We start from the raw sequence: 17,500 nt of genomic DNA, 5'->3' as shown, positions 1-17,500 counted from the left end.
TCACTATTTGTGTAGAATACAAACATTTTAATTTCTTGACCGGTCTGAAAGCGTCGACTTTTCATCTTTTTATATTACATATATAATTCAAATATACTAAACACTTCCTTTTATCAGCTTCAAGCTATAATTCAGTTCCGAGACATACAGTAAACTGAGATATTCTGTATTATGTATTGTCTATTTCTGACTACCTGGAGTATAGCAACGCAGAAAAGATCAAACTGATATTTGAATCTATAACGCGGGTTGGATACGAACCCAAGAAATTAGAACAAACATCCACACAAACACGTATACAGAGATGAGTCTAGAACGAGACTGTGTAGGATTGTTCTGCACATGTGTGGGATGTAGTTGTAAAGGGCTTCACTCTATAGTTCTGAGGAACAGCAGTAACTGTAATAAATGTAAGAATCAAATGAAAAAGCTCGTACCTAAGCGTAAGTCTCGGCGTCTCTGCGCTTCCCGTCCCGTCGTGTGGCAGAAACTAAACGTTTTATTGCGCCTCAGTCACATGAGAAAGTTTTGAAAAAGTGGTTTGACTTTTCACACCGTAACCTCAACGCCTTGGGCGTCTGCTGAGAAGCGACACATTGAGAAACTCTGTTCTGAAATTCACACCATATCTAACGTTAAACTCCGTGTGTTCAGAATAAACCTTGGCTTTTTAACGTCTGGAGGAAATGAGACGAGACGACAGCGAGAATCTGGGATTTATTCGATCGTTTAAAAAGATACTGCAGTACTGAGAGTTTCAGGACTGCAACACAGTTAAACTTAATATAAAGATCTAACAGAGAAATCCAGGGATGATGTCAGGACAGGAACTTATTCTCTAAAATAAAACGAAAGGTTTTTACATCCTTCAGTCGTTGTAAAACGCGTCCGGGCCTCAAGTCGAGCCGAGAAACTGAGAAACTTCAATAGTATATAAATTAGAGTAGTGCTGTTCTGATCGCAATTTATTTAACATTTCATTTCTAACATCAGCTCTCGCGTCCGCCGTGCTCTCATTTCACACAGACACACCTCATATCTGCTGAGGATTTTAATCAACCCGCTTTAATACAGATTTCTCATTCTGATATAAATGATAAATAAACTCAAAGTGTCTGAAGATCAAAGTGAACCGGATATATCGTGTGTTCTGCTCGGGGAGATGTGGATAATAATGTGGTGTATTTTAAAGTGTGAAATAATTTGACATCATGAGACAGAGGGTGGTTGGTTTGTTTGTTTGTTTGTTTGTTTGTTTGTTTGTTTGTTTGTTTGTTTGTTTATTAAAGGAACAGTGTGAGTAAATGATGAGATGTGTGTTCACAGCGCTCACATTTTTACCATCGTGCAATTATCAAACGATCATTTAAACTCCGAAATGATTTGAGTTTTTAGTTCAGACTTTAGATTTAGATTCATTTGGTAAATACAAAAGCATGTATAAAGGCTGAAATGAGACTGAACCAGCAATCTCGCGCTTATATTTTTCCAATAAAGTTATGTTCTTCCTGTCAGAAACAGTTCCTTTTTGGAAACTAAGAACCTTTAATTATCCAAAGAACCCATCTGGGAGTTTATTCTAACAGTCTATGGTATTAACTGTGTTCCATGTAGAAGCTAAGAGCCTTTAATTATCCAAAGAACCCTTAAAGAACCAAGGATGAAGAAGCTGAACTCCTGACAAGAAGAAAATAATTAGCAATAATTTGGAGTTTGTATCGCACACTTACCCAGCTCATACACACACTCCTAGAACAAAGGGTTCTTCAAGGGTTCTTTAAGGGTGCACTGGATAATTACGAGCTCTTCGCTGTGTAGGACAGGAACATGTCTGATAGGAACGCACTGTGTTGTCTGGGTTCTACCTGGAACACTTAAGAGTTTCCCCACAGGAACATGTGATCTATTCTGAGGTCTATCTGTCTGTCTGTCTATCTGTCTGTCTGTCTATCTGTCTATCTCTCTCTATATTTAATTTAAATCAATGTAGCATCAACTCATAAAAACCCCTCTCCATCACACTCCATTCTCCCCCGTGTGTCTGCTCAACGGTCTGCTCCGTTCTGAATTTCACCACACGCTCGCTTCAGTTCAGATAAACTCAGATTTGAGTGAATGTGTGTGTGTGTGTGTGTGTGTGTGTGTGTGTGTGTGTGTGTGTGTGTGTGTGTGTGTGTGAGCTTTCAGGTTGACTGTGCTGTAATCTGTCCTAAATCGTAACACACTCTCAAATCACACCATCTGCAATCTGACTCACACACACACAGACACACACACACACACACACACACACACACCTCAATCACGCTACTTCAAAGAACAGGTTGAAAAACGAAAGGTGTGGGTGTTTTCCTGAAGAAGATGAAAAAGTCCAACGCTGTTTTGTTAGAGTCTCTCCTACTGTAGTGCGCACTCAGTAATGTTCCTTCCAGTGCTCTGTTGAATGTTCTGTCCAGTGTTCTGTCCAGTGTCCTATACACAATCTCTTGGAACACGTTGGGAATTACAGCTACAGCATTTGGCAGATGCCCTTATCCAGAGTGACTTTATTATTTTGTTTGTACATTGAGCAGTTGAGGGTTAAGGGCCTTGCTCAAGGGCCCAACAGTAGCAGCTTGGCAGTGCTGGGGTTAGAACTCACGACCTTCCATCCTTCCTACATCTTAACCACTGAGCTACCACCGCCCAATCACAGGACTCTAGGGACACCGGTCCTTGTGTACAAAGCATCGCGGAAACTTGGGAATATAGGATATTAGGAGTAGAGGGTAAATATTAGATTTTGGAAACATAAAATATAAGGAATATAGGACCATAGGAACTTGGGCCATTCGAAAACTCAGAACACAGGAACTTGTTGGGATGGAGAGTCTGGAATTATACGGCCCTGCACACATAGGATGCTAGGAAGTTAGGAATATGGAAACGTATGGCCTTGAGAAGTTAGGAGACTGACAGCATAGGGTTCTTTTCTTCCCTGGGAACATCAATACACTCCCCGGTGCACAGGTGGAAGCGTAACTAAGAGACGGAGAAATTTTATTACACCACCCCGATTTCAGTGAAGACCTGCAGCTGAGCTCATGTAGGCTGTAAAGATTATTTATAGGGTTGTGCGTTTTAGACTGAAGCGTTAGCAACATGAAGCTGAGAGAAATTGACAGCGTCTGTAGTGTGTTTATTCCACGTCACTGAACCTGACCTGCTGAGCTAAAAGCAGCGTGGCATCTGCACTATGTCCCTCAAGTGTGTGTGTGTGTGTGTGTGTGTGTGTGTGTGTGTCTGTGTGCGTGTGTGCTTTATGAGCTCCATCTGATCTGTTAATCTCGACTCACCGACGCTAATGCGTATATGACTTACATGCCAATACCATACTAGCATGCTAAAAATGCTAGGATATACTGCCAGGTATTTTGGAAAATTGTCTGGCAAGCTTCACATATTTATATGTAGTACAGTGTGTTCTGACTGGCTGAGAGCCGTACAGCATTCTGACTGGGTTAGAGGGGTACGGTAGGTTCTGACTGGCTGAGAGCAGTACTGTGTTCTGATTGGCTGAGAGTAATACAGTATATAATGTTGTGTGTTTGTGTTTTGTCTCTGTCAGTCTCAGAGCAGCTACGATAACGGGGATTATGACGGAGCTCGCCGTCTGGGGAGGAAGGCTCTTCACATGGGCGTCGCTTCTTTCATCATCGGCATACTCATAATTATGACCTTCTGCATCGTGCACTTCACTACGGTATGAACACACACACACACACACACACACACACACACACACACACACACACATTTTATAAACTTCATAGCTCTACATGGATCAGTGCCACAAAAGGGCGACTTCACATAAATATGGAATCAAATCACAGCTTGGAACTAATCAGCAACAGCAACTCATCCAACAAAAAAACTCAAACCCATAGTGACCAGCTTCATTCCCGAGCTTCAAGCTGCGTATTAGTTTCTGCAATTTCTTAATAACAAACTCTGAGAAGTATGACAATGACCCTGTGTCCTGTACTCCAGTGTTTACTATACATTTCTCCAAAACTTCCTATGGATGCAATCCTGTACATCCAGGACAACATGAGCTGGTGAAACTGAAGCACAAAGTGTGAGACCATTTCCAGTGGCTGACGTCAGAGTTATCTCGATGAGAGAAGGCAGAATCTTCTTGCCACTGAGACAGCGTGGCCATGACCGCAAGGCCGCAAGGCCACAAGGCCACAAGAGTGGGAGTCAAGCAAGTAACTCACTTGGTTTACCCAGGCAATGGGTTGAGCATCAGAACACACCTTCTATTTGAGGTGACAGTCAAGGCCATACTGTTAAGAAGAGCCTGGTGAGCTTCACCCTGTTGTCTCCACTTGAAGAAAACATCAGCAAGCAGAAATAGTCTGGGATCAAAGCTGCCTTTTCACATACCCACAATCCTGAGCGCAAGGACCTTGAACCAGATGTCATCATTCCACTCACCTTCTGAATTTTTTGCATCCTGTGGGACAGGAAATAACCAAAACATCAGGTGATGACCTTAGACCATCTGATAGAAGACACACCTCACTAATTACTGGACACCCTGAAGTCATACACACACACACACAACAGCTTAATATCTTGATACGGTTCTAATAGTTAACCCTTTCGCCCCCTAGTGGTATGTCCCTGGCACACCTCTTACATGTGATAGGTGAACATCATGATACTGGTGGTGGTTCATCAGTTTTTAAAGTCGTGCTGCATCATCATCACTGTCCTAGGTCTCCTCACTGGGTACCAGAGACCCGAGGTCTTCTTGAGTCAATGTGAGTCTCATCTACAGTCTCCATTCAGAGTCTAACAACCAGGTGGAGTGTGTAAACCAAGAAGTTGATAAAGATCTGTGTAGTAACTGTGAAGACTGGCAGGAACACCGGAGTAAAGTTTCTCCTCTGGGCCGAGTATGCCCTGAACTATCTGGTCCACCCATCCACCAGACTAACCCTTACTTACCTTCTACTCTTGTTCTTGGATCCACAGTAGGGAGGAGATTCCAGAAGTACATGACTAGTTTTGATGCAGTGAGGAGGTCTGGGCATACATCCATACACATCTGAAGAGGGCCATTATGAGACCAGGCTGACCATCACTGCACCAATTTAAGAAGCTCAGTCCTTCAATTACATTCTAATCATCAACTGTACAAACATCTCTCAACGTTTACTAATGCTTGCTGACTTCTTGCTCCTTGTAAGCACCTTATCCCTGTCAGGGGTGATCATGGTCAGGATCCGGAGTCTATCCTAGGAACAGTGGGTGAGGAGTGAGAACTCCACCGCAAGGCACCATGGGCACACACATTCAAAACTAGGAGCAATTTAGCATAGACAATCCTCCTACTGGGAGGTGGGAGGAAACCGGAGAACCCTGAGAAAACCCACCTGTGGAACTCCACACAGAGAGAGCTCGGGTACCCAGGAGCAGCAACACTACCCGCTGTGCCAATATCATTTCATTTTACTTTAGTGTCTCAAAATGATGTAATGTTTTATTTTTTTCAGCACACCATCTGAGCACACAGCGGAAGCTGAGCTGGATCAGTCGAGAGGTTCATCGTGACCTCTCATGGACTCGCAGGACAAAGCGGGATGTCTCGATCTCTCATGGCTCAGAGACGCCCAGCGTGCAGCACTGTACAGTGTTTATGGCTAATCTGTAAAATTTTATATATTTCAAAACTCTGGCACGTGTAAATTCTGGTACAACAGCATGAGTGGGAAGATCAGATATTTATTTTCGAAGTGTTTACCACGTTATATAGCCTGTGTTAATTACAGTTAGCGTTAAATTCACACTAGTACGCGTCATCAAGATCCTCCTACCGGCGAGCTTATTGTCTATATTTTTGAGAAGCATGACGTAAATGACGTAATTAATGAACACAATGTCTGAGAAAAGTGGAAAAACAATAACAACAAAGATGATTGAATGAAAAAAGGCTAATTACATCAGTTCAGTTTGGTTTAGAGGAACCGTTCAGTAAATAAAACAAATCTGCTAGCCGGTGTTTTGCAGTTTTACATTGAAGTTACGACGCTAATGTAGCTAACAGGTAATGGAAGTCTGTCTCAGCCGATGTAGATGACTACGCCGCTGCTCTTTCCTCTTTAATGTGTATTTTTTTTTACATTTATTTTATTTATTTATTTATTTAACCACGGCAGTCACGTTGAGATAGAAATCACTTTTACGAGCGGAAACGTAATTCTTCAATATGGATTTTCGCTGCTGTCCTCCGAAGTAATTGTTTTTAAAATGATATTTCAGACGATTGAAGAGAGTAGACGTGGATTTAGAGCGAGACAGAATTCCATTACACGCAGGAAATTGTGAACATTTCATTTCTTAATTTTCCTTTAAATCACGCGGCTTGGTATTGATCATGTTCGTTAGTTCACACTTTTTGTTAAAAAAAACCCCAATGATGGCAAATTTATGTTTGTACAGAAATGATTTGTCTGTGTGATTGTGAATTTTTTAAAGAATATGTGCAATATATGAATTTAAACAAACAAATAAATAAATAAATGGAAATCAATGTGTGAATTTACATGATCTGTCTATTACTGTCTCTTTCTTTATCTCCTCCTCTTTCCTGTCTCTCTCCTTCTGTGTCTGCATGTCTGTCTGTCTATCTGTCTCTCTCTCTCTCTCTCTCTCTCTCTCTCTCTAAGTCTGTCCCACTCTCCCAGTCTTCCTCTCTGTCTCTCTCTTTCTCTCTTTCTTTCTTTCCCTTTGTCTCTCTCTCTTCCTATGTCCTTTTTTCTCCCTGTCTCACTCCCTGTCCGTCTCTCTGTCTCTCTCTCTGCATTTTTTTGTTCTCTCTCTCTCTCTCTCTCTCTCTCTCTCTCTGCCCCCCTACACCTGTCTGTCTCTCTGCAATCTGCAGCATATGGATAATCCTGTACTCTGATATGTAATATCAGAAGCAGTGAGGTTAAATATAGCCAAGAACTGGCAGTCTGTGTGTGTGTGTGCGTGTGTGTGTGTGTGTGTGTGTGTGTGTGTGTGTGTGTGTGTGTGTTCCATCCACATGAAGCTGCATTCAGCACACACAGTGTTAGTTTATAGCAGTGACACAGTGAAAGTGGAGAGTCGTGAGAAACTCAACACACCACATTGTTATATATACAATATTATTATTATTATTATTATTATTATTATTATTATTATTATTATTATTATTGTTAATTTTCATAATGTATACAGAGTAAACTAAATAATACTATAAATATAATGCTGTACATGCAATTACATTTAAGTATAAATATATAAAATATATTTATTTTATAAATAAAAAAAAGAAAAGTGTTAATTTGATGTATTGCAATCAAATTTAAAATATTATGCAGTAATAAGAAATAAAAAACTTTATGTAAGGAAACTTAATATAAAACAAAGATATATTATGGTAATAATGATCATACAGTTGTTTTGTTGTTGTTCTTGTTGTTGTTATTATCATTGTTGTTTGTTATTGTTATTAATGTTTGTTGTTATTATTATTGTTGATTTTGTTTATTGTTGATGTTTATTGTTATTGTTCTTATTGTTGTTTGTTGTTATTGTTATTTTTATTGTCGTTGTTCACTGATGTTGTTTGTTGTACTTTGTAGTTGATTTGTTTGTTATTGTTGATGTAGTTTGTTGTTATTGTTATTGTTGTTTGTTGTTGATGATGTTTATTGTTGGTATTATTGTTGTTGTTCATTGTTGTTAGTGTTGATGGTGTTTATTGTTGTTTTGTTTGATGTTATTGTTGATTGTTATTATTATTGTTGTTGTTTGTTGTTGTGGTTGTTTGCTGTTGCTGCCTTTCTCTTAATAATAACAGTTAAAATATTATATACAAATTATTTATTTTATAATAACACTGTGGTATAATATGTAATAATATAAATATAATGTAAACAATAAGTATATATACATTCACCAATAATTATATCATTATATTATATTATATTATATTACATCACATTGCATTATATTATATTATATTATATTATATTATATTGTATTATTATATTATATTATATTACGTTGTATTATATTATATTATATTGTATTGTATTGTATTATATTATATTACATCACATTGTATTATATTATATTATATAATATAATATTATATTATATTGTATTATATTGTATTACATCACATTGTATTATATTATATTATATTATATTGTATTGTATTATTATATTATATTACGTTGTATTATATTATATTATATTATATTATTTAATATTATATTATATTATATTGTATTATATTGTATTATATTATATTATATTGTATTATATTATATTATATTATATTATATTGTATTATATTGTATTATATTATATTATATAATATTATATTATATTGTATTATATTATATTATATTATAGTGATATGATGGTAATATATTGGGACTGTTGGAGTTGAGTGGAAGTTAATGGCAGTGAGGCGGAAGTGTAAGTGTGTGTGTAACCGCGGTATGAAAATGGCGAGTTAAGGGAAGCCACTGCTACTTATAGGGTAAGAAGCTACACACACACACACACACACACACACACACATGTTTTAGAATACATACGAAGAGTTTTAAGATAGTTGTAAGTGTGACATAGACCACAGTGTGTGTATATGTGCGTGCGTGTGTGTGTGTGTGTGTGTGTGTGTGTGTGTTGTCGCGCGCTTCCTCACTTCCTGATTATTATTCAGTGTTAAACTCCTCAGTGTGTTTATTATCAAAGCCGTCATTAACATGAACACCGACAGAAATACTCCGTAGTGTGCGTGTGTGTAGTTAGGTGTGTGTGTGCGTATGTGTGCGTGTGAATATGTGTGTGGAAAGGTGTGTGAAAATGTGTGTGTGTGTGTGTGTGTCAGTGTGTGTGTGCGTGAACTGGATGTTGATGATTATTATAATCTACAGTCGCCTCCATAACTATTGGAACAGCAAGGCCATTTCTCTCTTTCTTTTTGCTGAAGACTGAAGGGTTTCAGATTAAAAGAACAATGCACTTTTTTTTTATCAGAACACCCAATTTGTACGGGAGCAAAAATATTGGAACACGTGTTTCTTGTGACCCAGGTGTGTCCTGTTAGATTAAAATCCGAACCTCTCAAATCATCACCATCTTTTGATCTCAAACCCAAATATCCTTGGTGTAGAGCACACACTAATGAACTGACCTAGCCGTTCCAATAGTTTTGGAGGGGACTGTAATTGTTATTTGTTAATTATGTACACACTGTAGGTGTTAATTGCGTGTGTTCAGGAGGATCATGGGAAACGCCAGCAGTGAGAGAAGTGTACAAGGCGAGAAAAGCCAGAGGAGCCGCGGCGGTAAAGACGCTAAAATCCTCCTGACTGATGATTCGGACCTGTTCCAGGATGATGCCAAGGTGACCGAGGAAATGACACGTCACGTGTTCTAAAAGATATGCATATAGACATGTATTTATACACAGATAAATCTCTCTACCTCTCTCTCTCTCTCTCTCTCTCCCTCTCCCTCTCTCTCTCCCTCTCTCTCTTTCTCTGCCGTGTTCAGGAGTTCCTGGCGTGGCAGAAGGATGCTCAGGCGGAGAGAAAGTGTCCAGTCGATCACCCCACAGTGTTTCAGTGGTCCGGTCCGGCGAAAGACGTTTATCTGTCCGGTTCCTTTAATAACTGGGCCACAAAAATTCCTCTGTCCAAGAGGTAAGACACGCCCACTCATCTCACCTCACTGTCCACCATACAAGGCTCCGTGAACAAGCCGTTACTATAGAAACGAAACAAGCTAGCTGGGTACCAAAGCACATAATTATCACGCTATATAATATTAAAATACTTTAATAATATGTCTGTAAATTTGATGTAGCGTAGCACTACTGCACATATTACAGAACAGTTAGTGTTACTGGCTGGTCAGCGTGCTAGCTAGCTATCAAAAAAGGGCTAATATTTAGAAATACATATCCACATGCTAGCTTGGTAGCAAAATAGCTATAAAATGGCTAACAGTCAACAAAGTGTGTAAATCTGAGGATTATTACCAGAATATCCACTTTGCTGTTAGTAAAGTCCACTAGGGGTCGCTGTGAGTGTGAATTTTGAATATTTAATTTAGACATTTTAAATGATTAAAAGTTCACACATTTTATATTTCATTAATCAAATTTGTGCCCGTTATTAAAAAGGTGGGAGGGGTGTTTATTTCCTGGCTGCTGATTGGCTGAAACGAGAACAATTGAATTTTAATTCAATTTAACAATCTTGAGCAGGATTGTTTTCATTTGAATATATTTTATTTGTAATATTTTAATAGCATTATTTTAAAATCCAGGTTTAAAGACTTGCGTACAATTCAGGTTATTTACTACAAATTCATTTTGATTTCATTCAAAAACGAGTACAAATATTTTTCAAAGCATTGAAGTTCTAATTTGTAAAATTTCCATTTAGTGGGACAACACAGGTGCACTCAAGCTAGGGGAAGAGGATAAGGGTATAGTGTTCTCCGACCGTGTTCTGTTAAGATCATTCGTTAATGATTTTCTCTCCCTGTTTCTCTCCTCTAGTCACAATAATTTCACGGGAATCGTCGACCTTCCTGAAGGAGAGCATCAGTATAAGTTTTACGTAGATGGACACTGGACTTTAGATCCTAAGAAGGTAAATACCGTGCAAAAATTCCAGAAGGACAAAAAATCATTAAACAAACATGTTATTTTTAATAAAATGTTTTTTTTCCCAAGAAAAAATCATTCTAGCTAGAACTATAACTGTTTACCGCACGAGTCGACACAGCTAACTTTATATTTTAGCATTACACAATAACATACTCTGTATGTCCCAAAACTATTGGAACACAAGGCCAATTCATTGGTGTGTGCTCTATACCGAGGACATTTAGTTTTGAGATTATAAGATGGAGATAAGACGAGAGTTTAGGATTTCAGTTGTTATTTCCTGGTGTTTACATCTAGACGTGTTAAACAACATAAAACACACAACCTTCTGTATCAGACCACACAATTTTCAGGTGAGCAAAAGTATAGGAACAGATCAGTCTTGAAGTAAATGAAAGGAAATAAGACTTAATATTTGGTTGCATTTCCCTCTTACTCGCAGTAACGTCATCACTCCTGCGCCTCACTGACACCACACTGCTGCTTTCTTCTTCTGTGAAGCTTCTCCAGGTTTCTCCTGCAGCTTCTTTCAGTAGTTGTGTGTTTCGGGGGGGTTTCTCCCTTCAGTCTCCTCTTCAGGAGGTGAGATGATCAGTTGGGTGAAGGTCTGGTGATGGACATGTCCAGTCTAAAACCTTCCACTTTTCCCCCTGATGAGGTCCTGTGTTGAGGTGGAAGTGTGTTTTGGATCATTGTCTTGCTGCATGATGAAGCTCCTCCTGATTCATTCGGATGCGTTTCTCTGTAAACTGGTAGACACAGTGTTCCTGTAAAGTTCTGAATTCATTCTGCTGCTCCATCATGAGTTCATCATCAATAAAGATCAGTGAATGTTCCAGAAGCAGCCGTGCAAGCCCAAGCCGTGACGCTACCTCCACCAGGTTCCACAGATCAGCTCGTATGTTCTGGATCATGAGCAGATCCTTTCTTTCTCCACACTTTGGTCTTTCCATCACTTTGGTAGAGGTTCATCTTCGTTCCAGAACTTCTGTGGATCGTCTCTGTATTTATTTGTGAATCTCAGTCTGGATTTCTGACTCTTACTGCTGATGAGAGGTTTACAGCTCGTGGTATGGCCTCGATATTTCTGCTCTCGAAGTCTTCTCTGAACGGTGGATTGTGAGACCTTCACCCTGCCCTGTGGAGGATGTTGATGTCACTGACTGATGTTTTTGGGTTTTTCTTCACAGCTCTCACGATGTTTGTGTCATCAGCTGTTGTTGTTTTCCTTGGTCGACCCGTTCGGTGTCTGTTACTCAGTACATCAGTTTCTTTCTTTTTCAGGACATTCCAATTCATTGTATTGGCTATACCCAATGTTTGTGCGATGCCTCTCATTGATTTTCCCTCTTATTTCAGCTTCAAAATGGCTTGTTTTTCTCCCACAGACATCTCTCCGATCTTCATGTTGGTTTATCATTTTTAACAACAGATGCAGTCTTCACAGGTGAAACTGAAGGCTAAAACCTTGAAGAGATGTTCAGAGCTAGTTACTTTTTAAACAGTCAGTCTAACAGGACACACCTGGGTACCCAGAAACCCCTGTGAGTCACATGTTCCAATATTTTTGCTCTCCTACAAATTGGGTGGTCTGAAACAAAATGTGCTGTGTTCTATGTCGTCTAACATTCCTACACATAAATATCAGGAAATAAAATCTGAAATTTTTAACTCTTTTCTCATATTCATCTTTTGATCTCAAACCCAAATGTCTTCAGTCTACAGCGAAAACAAAATGAATCGGCCTCGCCGTTCCAATAGTTTTGGAGGAGACTGTTAGCATTGCAAGTTTTGGGGGGTTTTTTTCACATTAAATCTGAATAAGTTCTGTAAAGTTTTTGTATTTATTATTGTTTTTCCTCAGCCCGTCATCACCACTAAATCCGGCATAGTCAACAACGTGGTTCTGATACGCAAGACGGACTTCGAGGTTTTCGACGCACTGAAAACCGACTCGGAGATCTGTGCCGACATGTCCGGTGGGTTGTTTTTACCTCTTTAGGAAATACCCGTAAACTTTTTGAAGACGTTAGTCAGAGCGTTATGGCTCTGTTTTTATCGGTACTGTTTACGTTCATTAGACGTTAAAGACTTTAAAAATCTCTGTTTGCTGTTCAGACGTCTCCAGCTCTCCTCCCGGACCGTACCATCAGGACCCGTACTTGATCACAGCAGAGGAGCGACTGCGCTCTCCCCCCATCCTGCCTCCTCACCTGCTGCAGGTTCTGCTCAATAAAGACACCGGCATCTCAGTGAGTCACCAAACCACACCATAAGAACACGACGTAGCAGAATCCCTGATAGCATGTACGTTATAACGTGTGTGTGTGTGTGTGCATGTGTGTGCAGTGTGATCCCGCTCTACTTCCTGAACCCAACCATGTGATGCTCAACCACCTGTACGCTCTCTCTATCAAGGTATGCTAATCACAGCCACAGTCTGTATGCTTAATTAGCGCGCTAATAAGCTGTGTCTTCTCTTACTGTACATTTATTCACTGAGATTTGAGCACATTAGCACACATATTAGCATGTGTTTTAGCTTAACCAACAGTCTAGCATTGTAATTAGCATTTAGAGTATTTTAAATTAAGTAAATTTAGCAGTTAGAGTATGCGGTCAACGCACTACGTTGGTCAGCGATGATGCTAACTGCCTGTGGTTGGTTTCCTCAGGATGGCGTGATGGTCCTCAGCGGCACTCATCGCTACAAGAAGAAATATGTCACTACACTGCTCTACAAACCCATATGAGCTTCATCATATGTGGTCACGTCTCAAACTGTGTTTTCAACACTATTCACACACACACACACACGCACGCACACGAGGAGGAAACCAAAATTCAGACATGAAGCAGCTGTAGCTACCACAGTCCATAACTGTGTTTTATAAGCTACATTCCAGTAAAGTATTAGCTTGATTAGCATTTTAAAGCCTGTGTGAGTGTTTATATTGAAGATTCATTCTCCAGCACTGATTTATTTACTTTACTGAATTTTGATGTTATGAAATATTTTTTATAACGTTCGTTAGCATACAGTCCAGTCTAAAGGTGAAATTTCATACTGAACGAGTGATGTTTCCTGTTCAGTAAATAAATAAATTGTTGATAATAAAACCTTCTGAAACTGTTACTGAATATGGTATTCATTTAAACAAGACACATGATAAGCATAAGAGGGCGTGTCCCAAACCACACGCCATCATTCACCAACATCAACACAAAAGGACACAGCCATCAGAGTTTGCTTTATTCTTTATTCATTATGTGCACTCGGTGTTCAGTTGATGGAGACAGCGTTGTGGTGTTTAGTTGACGGAGTTGGTGTGGTGTTTAGTTGACGGAGTCAGTGTGGTGTTTAGTTGATGGAGACAGTGTTGTGGTGTTTAGTTGATGGAGTCAGTGTTGTGGTGTTTAGTTGAGAGGGACGGAGTCGGTGTGGTGTTTAGTTGACGGAGTCGGTGTGGTGTTTAGTTGACGGAGTCAGTGTGGTGTTTAGTTGATGGAGACAGTGTTGTGGTGTTTAGTTGATGGAGTCAGTGTTGTGGTGTTTAGTTGACGGAGTCGGTGTGGTGTTTAGTTGAGAGGGACGGAGTCGGTGTGGTGTTTAGTTGACGGAGTCGGTGTGGTGTTTAGTTGACGGAGTCTGTGTGGTGTTTAGTTGACGGAGTCGGTGTGGTGTTTAGTTGACGGAGTCGGTGTGGTGTTTAGTTGACGGAGACAGTGTTGTGGTGTTTAGTTGATGGAGACAGCGTTGTGGTGTTTAGTTGATGGAGACAGCGTTGTGGTGTTTAGTTGAGAGGGACGGAGTCGGTGTGGTGTTTAGTTGATGGAGTCGGAGTGGTGTTTAGTTGACGGAGTCGGTGTGGTGTTTAGTTGAGAGGGACGGAGTCGGTGTGGTGTTTAGTTGACGGAGTCGGTGTGGTGTTTAGTTGATGGAGTCGGTGTGGTGTTTAGTTGACGGAGTCGGTGTGGTGTTTAGTTGATGGAGTCGGTGTGGTGTTTAGTTGACGGAGTCTGTGTGGTGTTTAGTTGACGGAGTCGGTGTGGTGTTTAGTTGACGGAGTCGGTGTGGTGTTTAGTTGACGGAGTCGGTGTGGTGTTTAGTTGATGGAGACAGTGTTGTGGTGTTTAGTCTCCAGGTCCGGTGCCTCTCAGTTCTTGCACACTTCACTCGGAAGGTTTTTGTAGTCGGGGTTGTACGTGTGATGATTCTGGGCGAAGCAGTTTGCAGCGACTCGGTCACACTCACACACTGCAGCCTGGCATTTATCATTGGAGGCTTCAGACACACACACACACACACACACACACACACACACACATAAACAACTGAGTCCAAAAATCTGAATGGACTAGTAAGACAAATATTGTGTGTGTGTGTGTGTGTGTGTGTGTGTGTGTTTACCTGAGCAGGTGATGGTTTTGTCAGAGCAGTTGAAGTTGTACACTTTGACATACGGCAGGTCGACTAAACCGGGACATTCTGGAAGTTTCCTAGAGTTCTCATAGCACTTATCATGCACCAGACAGCACCTACACAAACACCACAATACAAAACAGAAACAACACAACTCACCTAGCCATTTAGCTAACCGCTAAACTAGTTCGCATTTATTAAATCAGTGTGAATACACTCCTGTTTTACATCGTCTTCACATCTGTATCCAAACCTGTCAGAGTATAACGTTACCATAACAACCATAACAACCAGCACTGCCGTTTTGTTCGTCTCCAGCATTAGCTAGCTCGCTGGTTTGTGCATAAAAAGTTTATTGTATTCTACCTCAAATAATTTGCATATCAAACTCTGTTGAACCTGTTTAGTGACATCACCAGCTGAACTGATCCTGGAGATAATCTCTGAAACCTGAAGAGTTGTGTGCTGTGGCGACCGAACCGACCCAAAAGAATAATCCTCAGAATCAGCCATGTGAGAGAACACAGCTGAATAGCTGACTTAGCTGCTGCTAGCAATGAATAAAATGGTGGTTGTTATATTGGTTGTTATGGTAACACTGGGGACGTTTTATACGTACTGATCGAGCTGGTCTTTGGGCGAGCCAGATCCAGAAAACCCGCAGTAACAGCCGTAGTCGTTGTAAATGAAAGGATTCACGTTCGGCTGCACGCACGTGATCATTTTTCCAAACTGCCACAGAGCGCGAGGTGGAGACTCGCCACACACCACACACACTGCGGGGAAACATCACAACATCACAACATCAGTAACATCAGAAATATCAATGTCCCATCAGCGTTACATTACAACAAATTCCAAAAAAGTTGGGACGCTGTGTAAAATGTCAATAAAAACGGAACGCAATGATTTGCAAATCTCATAAATGCGTACGTTATTCACAAGAGAACATAGAAAACGTATCAAGTGTTTAAACTGAGGAAACATACCGCTTTAAGGGGAAAAAATAAGGGAGTTTTGAATTCGATGGCCACAACACATCTGAAAAAAGTTGGGAGGGGGGAACGGGAGGGGGGAACAGGAGGGGGGAACGGGAGTGGGGAACGGGAGGCTGGAGAAGTAAGTTACCACCCGGAAGATTATTTTCCTATAACAGCACATTTACAATAAAGTGATGAAGTGATTTATTCCTTCTATAGCGCAGCAACTATCAAATATTACTGTGTTATTTATTAATGAGCGACACATCGTACTTTTGAGCCTTTTTTAGTTGCGTTGAATTATAGATGAATTTATGACCTGTTCGGCGGTGCAATGAGGACGTGATAAAGAGAAACCGTCTTCTCAGACGTCACGGACTCACCTGTGGTCAAGAGCAGAATCCAGGACAGACGCATGATTCAGAAAGAGTGAGAAAAATTCTGCTGCAAAGCCTTGAAAAGAGCGAGGGATGAGGAGGAGGAGTGAGAAAAGGCCAGATGAGGTGACGGAAAAATCTGATATGCCAAAAAAAAAAAACTACTGGCCCAAGGACGTTTATGGTATTTTTGGCAGACGCCGTTATCAGGAGTGACTTATTATTTATGTCTTTATACATCTGAGCTGCTGAGGGTTAAGGGCCTTGTGTAAGGGCCTTAGGGGCAGCTCTGTGGTGCTGGGACATGACCTCACGCCCTTTAGATCAGAAGTCCAATATCACCTCTGAGTACTGGGCAATTAAAAACACACGTATCACCTGGTTACCCGTGTATTATCAATATGTTTTTATTCATTTTAAAGAGAAATTAAACAGAAACGATCCTAAAACCACCACTTTGTTTCCTCAGATAGTTTTTCACACTGTCACTCCCAGCTCAAAACTAAACTCAATAAAAATCTTTATAATATAAATAGGATTTGTAATATAGGAATTATGATATAAATAGGATTGATTGCGTATCACGGCACCTAGAGACCAATAAAACATATAATTACCCCAAAATCAGAAGATAAGAACTTTATTAGGTCGTATTTGGTTGTATATTATTAAGCCTAGTTCATATTAGCTCACATTTTCCTCACCATTCCTTACTTTATTTCTTACAAACAAACAATAAATGCAGCACGATGTAAACTTTAAAATGTTTAATTTAGTATTCCGTGAATTTTGTGATTAAAATGATAAAGTCCTTTAATTATCTCTCTACTGGATTTTCTCCTCAGAGGATCATCTGTCATTTTGAATCCCCGATTTTAAATATGATTCAGTCTGAATGTTAAGTTTATTATTATTATTTTAATAAATCGAACAAATCTAGGCCATGGTGCTGGAGAGAAGAGATCTCCGATAGAGTACTGGGATTCAGGATGAACGATGTGAGGAAGAG

At 40.0% G+C, this 17,500-nt stretch overlaps 4 protein-coding genes across 5 annotated transcripts in view; 2 read left to right on the top strand and 2 right to left on the bottom strand.

Annotated features, from left to right (window-relative positions):
• The window catches only part of LOC108264924 (T-cell surface glycoprotein CD8 alpha chain), a 20,197-nt gene extending 16,635 nt beyond the window's left edge, over positions 1-3,562 (bottom strand). Inside the window, exon 1 of the mRNA XM_053680033.1 lies at positions 438-3,562. The gene's annotated coding sequence lies outside the window, so the exon portion shown is untranslated. The remainder of the gene's footprint in view (positions 1-437) is intronic.
• Positions 1-6,592, top strand: part of LOC108264940 (transmembrane protein 233) — a 9,547-nt gene extending 2,955 nt beyond the window's left edge. The window contains exons 2-3 of the mRNA XM_017466949.3: positions 3,608-3,742; positions 5,544-6,592. Coding sequence (XP_017322438.1) covers positions 3,608-3,742; positions 5,544-5,555 — 147 coding nt within the window. The 3' untranslated portion in view covers positions 5,556-6,592. The remainder of the gene's footprint in view (positions 1-3,607; positions 3,743-5,543) is intronic.
• A 1,877-nt stretch (positions 6,593-8,469) lies between these two features.
• prkab1b (protein kinase, AMP-activated, beta 1 non-catalytic subunit, b) lies at positions 8,470-13,847 on the top strand. Of its 2 annotated transcripts, none has more exons than XM_017466829.3 (8): positions 8,470-8,566; positions 9,292-9,439; positions 9,589-9,737; positions 10,601-10,694; positions 12,576-12,690; positions 12,830-12,963; positions 13,061-13,129; positions 13,387-13,847. In XM_017466829.3, the coding sequence occupies exons 2-8, from the start codon at positions 9,320-9,322 to the stop codon at positions 13,462-13,464; spliced, it is 759 nt and encodes a 252-aa protein (XP_017322318.1). In that variant the 5' UTR covers positions 8,470-8,566; positions 9,292-9,319; the 3' UTR covers positions 13,465-13,847.
• A 104-nt stretch (positions 13,848-13,951) lies between these two features.
• pla2g1b (phospholipase A2, group IB (pancreas)) lies at positions 13,952-16,641 on the bottom strand. The gene is made up of 4 exons (XM_017466947.3): positions 16,498-16,641; positions 15,754-15,910; positions 15,123-15,250; positions 13,952-14,996 (listed from the first exon to the last, which is right to left on the bottom strand). The coding sequence occupies exons 1-4, from the start codon at positions 16,529-16,531 to the stop codon at positions 14,869-14,871; spliced, it is 447 nt and encodes a 148-aa protein (XP_017322436.1). The 5' UTR covers positions 16,532-16,641; the 3' UTR covers positions 13,952-14,868.
• Between the last annotated feature and the right edge of the window lie 859 nt (positions 16,642-17,500).

This window comes from Ictalurus punctatus, chromosome 5 (assembly GCF_001660625.3).
Source record: "Ictalurus punctatus breed USDA103 chromosome 5, Coco_2.0, whole genome shotgun sequence".
Classification (NCBI taxonomy): Eukaryota; Metazoa; Chordata; class Actinopteri; order Siluriformes; family Ictaluridae; genus Ictalurus; species Ictalurus punctatus.
This window is presented reverse-complemented; position numbering and strand designations above follow the sequence as displayed.

What these genes read in the sequence shown, in the direction of transcription:
- prkab1b (XM_017466829.3), top strand. Translation starts at nt 9,320, where the DNA reads ATGGGAAACGCCAGCAGTGAGAGAAGTGTACAAGGCGAGAAAAGCCAG. An exon ending in TGTTCCAGGATGATGCCAAG is followed by an intron (nt 9,440 to 9,588) that starts GTGACCGAGGAA and finishes TGCCGTGTTCAG; the next exon opens with GAGTTCCTGGCGTGGCAGAA. An exon ending in TGTACGCTCTCTCTATCAAG is followed by an intron (nt 13,130 to 13,386) that starts GTATGCTAATCA and finishes TGGTTTCCTCAG; the next exon opens with GATGGCGTGATGGTCCTCAG.
- pla2g1b (XM_017466947.3), bottom strand. Translation starts at nt 16,531, where the DNA reads ATGCGTCTGTCCTGGATTCTGCTCTTGACCACAG. An exon ending in CCCAAAGACCAGCTCGATCA is followed by an intron (nt 15,251 to 15,753) that starts GTACGTATAAAA and finishes GTGTTTGTGTAG; the next exon opens with GTGCTGTCTGGTGCATGATA. An exon ending in CAAAACCATCACCTGCTCAG is followed by an intron (nt 14,997 to 15,122) that starts GTAAACACACAC and finishes GTGTGTCTGAAG; the next exon opens with CCTCCAATGATAAATGCCAG.